The 6136-nt window shown below is 52.2% G+C and overlaps 1 protein-coding gene across 1 annotated transcript; it reads left to right on the top strand.

Annotated features, from left to right (window-relative positions):
- The first annotated feature begins 1922 nt into the window (after positions 1-1922).
- On the top strand, positions 1923-5824 carry LOC134563418 (basic proline-rich protein-like). Its single transcript, XM_063421331.1, has one exon. It carries the CDS (start codon positions 3009-3011, stop codon positions 5094-5096), a length of 2088 nt encoding a protein of 695 aa, XP_063277401.1. The 5' UTR covers positions 1923-3008; the 3' UTR covers positions 5097-5824.
- The last annotated feature ends 312 nt before the right edge of the window (positions 5825-6136 follow it).

The raw sequence follows: 6136 nt of genomic DNA, 5'->3' as shown, positions 1-6136 counted from the left end.
TGTTTCAGGCTCACTTGCAGCCAAAATTAAGCATAGTTTATCCTGCTCTCTCCCTTGGAAACTGCTGTTGCAGTTCACCTTGAGCATCTTGTCAAGGCCAAATATGCATCATTATCAGTTATTCCTTCTGTACAGTGAAACATTCATCATGGAGGGACAAAAAAATGAATTTTGTATATATTCACACAAATACATCATGGTGATTTGCTATCCAAGTTAAAAGCCAACTGATTTCATCATTTCCAGATGCAGTGAATTGAGGACTATTGCAACAATATTTATGTAAGCAGAGCCTACAGACTTTGTCAATTACTTTTAAAAAGCAGATTCTGATATATCACATTTAAAAAGAAAATATGAAAAATAAACATTCAGTTGGTATATGCATTCTTTTGGTCCTTTACATGGCAAGCCAAGAAATTTGAAAAAAGCAGGTGTCCTTCTAGCTCACTAGTCCATTAGTACTCATTTTCATCCCATTTCTCTTGCAACTTGAGGTCAGGGGTGTTTCTGTGGTTGCATTTTTAGATTTTCTTTTTTTTCCTGTTACTTCTGTTACATTCAGTCTTCACATGACTGAGCCTCTGTTTTTTTGCTTTCTTGGTTTCAGTTTAGTTTTTGTAGGACTCAGTAAAACTGCAACTGTCTTGTTCATTAAAAATTGCATATTATTCAAGGGACATTTAACAATTGCTTTTACCTTCAAAAGTATGGAATGTGTTTGGATATGTCCAGACAGGGTTTGTTGTCTATTTAATAACACTTCCCTCATGTAAAAGTGAGAACCTCTTCACAATTCAGAAAATTTATCATTCTAGTAAGACTTGGATAAAAAGAAGCACTGAAATGCAAGACAGGCATATTTGAAAAGCTGTAAAGAGATAGAGCACAACCTGGAAAACTAAACTGGGAATAAACTGCACATAAGCAAATAGCAAGATTAATGAATTAATTTGCTTAGCAACTGAAATAAGATCTACTAAATTTGTCTTACTTTCATGTTAGCCTATACTAGATGCTCTGGAAGAAAGTTCAAACATTGCATCTCCAATTCCACAAATATATATTGAGAAGCTCCATTCTTTCAAGCAATCCCCACAAGCATGTCATGTAAAACTGGTGTAGGTACACTAATTCAGTCCTGTGAACATTTATATACTTTTGCATGATGTGAATCAGGGATAACTGTACTGAAATAATCTTGTGCTGGTACAATTTCAATCAAGGTGGCGTAGAGAATAATTAAATTCCAAGATGAAAAAGCTGTGAAAACCATTGGAACATTTAATAACAAACATGACTGATACTGCTTCCACCCTGTCAATGCTTGGATATAAGGCCTTAAGACCTTAAGGTCTTTGTAAGGGCTTAAGGTTTTCTTCAGAATGGTTCACAGGGTATCCAAAACTTTTGTAGTTGCTTCAGACTGACCTCTGATTTAAACAGAGGAAAGAATGCTGCCCAAACCAGTGAGATGCACAGAATCTACAAGGTCAGGCATAACTCTTCACTCTTGTGGATGTCAGGGAGCATATTATCATAGAATGGCCAGGGTTGGAAAGAACCTTAAAGATCTAGCTCTAACTCCCCTGCCATGGACAGGGACACTAGACCAGGCTTGTTAGAGCTCCATCCAAACTGGATTTAAACACTGGCAGGGCATGAGCCATCCACAACATCTCTGGGCAACCTGTTCAGTGCCTCACTACCTGCACAGTTGAGAATTTTTTCCTAATATCTAATCTAAACCTACTCTCTTTCATGTTCTACACAGAGATAGGAATCTCAGTTGTGTGCATTTTGCAATAATAGGTTGACAATAGTAAATGGGCTTCTTTAAATCCTTAAAAATGTTTGACTTATGAGATACATCTTGAGTAAATTTTCTTGTTTCTTAAACCCCATGTGTTGGGAAGGATGAAGTAGAAAGACCTTACAAATGTAGTGGTTTAGATTCTGGGAGTCTGAGTTCAACAAGCGAGATAGAAATGAAAGCATGCTTTGAGATTTAGGGTGTGGGGTGCAGGGCCATCAGCTTGTGAGCAACGACCTGCTAAGCTGAGGGCCAGCCCCCTTGATTAAACAATATACTTCTGCTAAGCTGAGGGACAGATCGTTTGATTAAACAATCCCCTTCTGCTTGCCTTGGGTGGTGGGACATTTCTATTGGCTGTATATGTTGTCATCTTGTATTAGATTGGTTAGTCCAACTCATACTCTTCAACTTAGAAAGATATTTAATGTGCGGGATTTGGGGCTCTCTCTCTCTCGGCTCGGTTCGCTGTTCCTGCTCTCCTGGCCTGCTTTAGCTGTGCCCAGCAGCTACAAGCAAGGCCTTCACAATAAACCACGTGATACCCCTGCACATTGCTTATAGAGATACTTTGTCGCCGATTCTACCGTCACGGGAACTCTCCTTCAATTGGCGCCCAGCCGTGGATGAACGACTGATCCAGCCTTTTCCACCCGTAGGAGATTGCTCCATGGACGGTAACTAAATAACCAGTTTTAGCCACCTGAAAGTGTCGCGAGCACAGCTTAGGGCTGCAGCGCAGCACCATAGCTGGAGCTCTTAAAATCTGCCGAGGTACACCTGGAGCACGGGAAGCTGTTACTGCCGTAGCAGCCTCCTCGAGCTCTCAGGGGAATCTACCTGGCAGTCCTCGAGCACGGGGCCGCCGCTGAGCAGCGGCTCCTTGGAGCTCTCCTGAGGATTTGCGTAGCTACCCTCGAGCCCTGTCTCGCCGTTGCTGGCAGCGGCGTGCCGGAGCTCTGCTGAGGGAATCTGCTACGTGTCAGAGCACACGCGAGTGTTGCTGAAAGCACCGCCCGCACTACAGCTCTGAGTGGGACGTCCCCAGCACGGCAAGCCGAAGCCAGTGCTCTGAAGAGGGACGTGAAGCAGCGTCCACGCCGACGGGAGTGCCCGGCCAGCACTCCCACGCCGTTCGAGCTAAGGACCTTGCTTTGGCGACACACAGGTGAGAAAAAAAAAAATCAGTCTAATAATGGGGCAATCACACTCTACCGGTGATAAATATCTTTATAAGCAACTAAAGCATTTATTGTACTCTAGTCAAAGTAAGTTACCAAAAGAAGAGCTAAAAAACCTCTTAGAATGGACTTTGATTAATTTCCCAAATGTTGACCGGTCAGCTGTATTCACCAAAGAATTTTGGGACACAGTTGGAATTAAGCTCTTTAATAACATTTCCCGCCGTGATTTCGCGGCCGGTGAGCTCGTCCCAGCCTGCAGGGCGCTTGTAGAAATCCTTGCTGCGAAGGAGCGACCCGCGGTAGCTGCTTTGAAGAACGCCGTTCCCGCCGCGAGTTTGCAGCAGGACACGCCCACCGCCTTCCAGCCGAACCTCGTGGCTCCGGTACCCACCATCCCGCTAGCCCCTGCCGCCCCGTCCCCTCTCCCCGCGGCCCCTAGCACCCCACCTGCCCCCACTACCCCCCCCTCCACCCCGATCCGCGCCATCCCGCTGCTCCCTGCTGCCCCGGCTCCCGCGGTGTCGGCCCCCGGTTCCACCGGCGTTGTCGCGGTCCCCCTCCTCACTTCTGCCCCAGCGAGCCCGCCCACCGCCGTCCCTGCGCCCCTATCAGCCCCTCTAAGTCCCGCCGGGCTGGCCGCTTGCCCCTGCCCACGCACGTGTCTGCCAGCTGCTGTCGTCCCACCTCCCCTGGCCGCGGCCTCAACCACCACGTGTCCCCCACGGCGCCACGCCGCTTCCCCTCCCCCAGCGCCCCCTATGCCCGTGCCCGCTGCTCCCTTTGTCCCCCTCGGGGCTCCTACGCGGTTCCCGGGTCCAGGCGTTGCGGCGCGGTTCCCCTGTCACGGTGTACCGCCGAGGTTTCCGTGCCCCGGCGTGCCGGCAGAGCTCCCTTGTCCCGGCGCTGCTGCGCGGGACCTCGTAGAAGCTGCGCTGAACACCGCAGCCCCAGCTGCGGCCGGTGCCCCGGCGCACCGCCCTCCGCCAGCCCCGGTACTCGCCGCGGCTGTTCCCGTGTTGGAAACGGCGCCCTCCCCCCTTCCCGCCGCCGCTCCGGCCCGACCCCCCGGTCCCGCCGCCCCAGCGGCTCCGCTCATGCCCGCACGGACCCCTACGCCTGCGGCCGCCGCGCCCAGAGCCGTGCCTCCCTCCGCGCCCGCAGCGGCAGCCCAGCCTCCCGCCCCCGGTCCCCCCGGAGCGCCTCCGTTGTTCGCCGCGCCGCCGCTGCTCGCCGTTCCGTCCCGGGCCGTGCCGGCTCCGCCGCAGCCCTCTGCGGCTGAGCTGCTGCGTGGAGTCGCCCCGCCGCTTCTTGCCACCGCCGATGCCCCGTTCCCGCCCGCGGCCGCGCTGCCCCCCGCGCCCCCAGTCCCGGCTGCGGCGCTGATGGACACAGACAGGCAAGCCCTGCCTAGCACGTGGGCCATTGTCCCGCATCACGCGGAACCGCTGGAGTGGCCCGCGCATGCGCAGTTACCGCTTCCCTGGAACCAGCACACCCCGCCTCCGCCCCCCGCAGCCTTTGCCGCGGCTCTGACACAGCCTGCCGGTCCCGACCCGCCTCCGCCTCCCGCAGCCTTTGTCGCGGCTCTGACACAGCCTGCCGGTCCCGACCCGCCTCCGCCTCCCGCAGCCTTTGCCGCGGCTCTGACACAGCCTGCCGGTCCCGACCTGCCGCCTGCCACGGTGCAGCCCCACCCGGCATCCCTGTGCCCGCCGCCCCCATGCCAGGCTGCACGGCCGCCGCCGCCACCAGAGCCGATATTCGCAATTCCAGAACTGTATCCATCCGCGCCGCCAGCCCGGCCAGTTCCTGCTCCGACAGCCCCAGCTGCAGCCTCTCCGCAAATAATCCCTCCCGCAGCTCGGCCCGCCACGCCACCACCACGGCACCAGCACACGGCACCCACGCATCTGCAGCCCCCAAACATCCCTCCGCCGCCACCCGCCGAGTCCACAGACGACACCACTACAGCCGATTCCTGCACCGCTTTGGACGCATCCTTCTGCGCCACCCTCTCTGCCATACGCCGCCGTCCCGGGCACAGCCACATCTTTGAGAGACCCCTCACCACCGCACGACCCTGCCCAGCTAACAGCTGATGTGCCTTCACTGTCAGCTCCTCTGCCTCCGATGCCTGCTGCCCTACCCCAGCCACCGAATCTCCTCGGTCACCCAGCTGCGTTCCCGCCCTCCGCACCCCTAGCACCAAATGAGACTTCATTGTATCACAGCTCGTCCATACAGTCCCAGCCAAACACACAAACTGTGCAACGAAAAGGGGGAGAGTGGAATACAACAGCTGCTTCAATGAATACAGGACAGACAGAGAACTATTTTGTCCCTGCAAATGACAACCCTTTGATTCAAATACAAGAGAACCCTGAAAAACAACTAAGTCTGTTCCCAAACAGCTCTACAGGCCCCCCTGTCCCTGTGTTTGGGACAGACTTCTCAACCCAAAATGAGACATTAAACCCTGATTATTCACTAACATCAATCCCAAAAGTACAAAACCCCCAGAAGTGCTTCGACAATTCCCAGTTCACAGACTGGCATGAAGTCAAACGCTTGATTTGCAAAGAGGAAAGTCTGAATCCTCTAGCTATGCCTGTGCTATTCAGCCAGCAAGCCGAAGGTCCAAGAACATGGACAGCTATCCCACCTCATGAAATAAAAGAACTACGAAAAGCAGTGAAAGACAGTGGCATTTGCTCACCCTATTTTAAACAATTGCTTAAAAGTATGATAGAAGAACACACACTGACACCAAATGACTGTAAAAATCTTGCCAGTGTAATTCTCACAGATTCACAATATATGCTGTGGGAACACATATGGAGAAGAATGCTTACAGGAGTTTTGACCACTTACAGGCAAAGCACTGATGCAACCCTTCGCACCCTTACCATATCTAAGTTGACTGGTGAGCATCCTGATGACCGAAATGAAGATCAAGTGAACCTACCCAAAATAGTATTTGATGACATTAAAAAAATGGCTCGTAGAGCCTTTTTACAGATTCAGCCTGCAGGAAGTTTTGAAAAAGCCTACAATCTGATCAGTCAAGAGCTGTCTGAACCATTTACTGCATTTGCAGACCGAGTGATACAAGCAGCAGAAAGGCAATGTGGCGATGATA

The sequence above is a fragment of the Prinia subflava genome, chromosome W (genome assembly GCF_021018805.1).
Source record: "Prinia subflava isolate CZ2003 ecotype Zambia chromosome W, Cam_Psub_1.2, whole genome shotgun sequence".
NCBI lineage: Eukaryota > Metazoa > Chordata > Aves > Passeriformes > Cisticolidae > Prinia > Prinia subflava.
The sequence above is the reverse complement of the archived record's forward strand: the minus strand, read 5'-3'. Positions and strand labels throughout refer to the sequence as shown.

What these genes read in the sequence shown, in the direction of transcription:
- LOC134563418 (XM_063421331.1), top strand. Translation starts at nt 3,009, where the DNA reads ATGGGGCAATCACACTCTACCGGTGATAAATATCTTTATAAGCAACTA.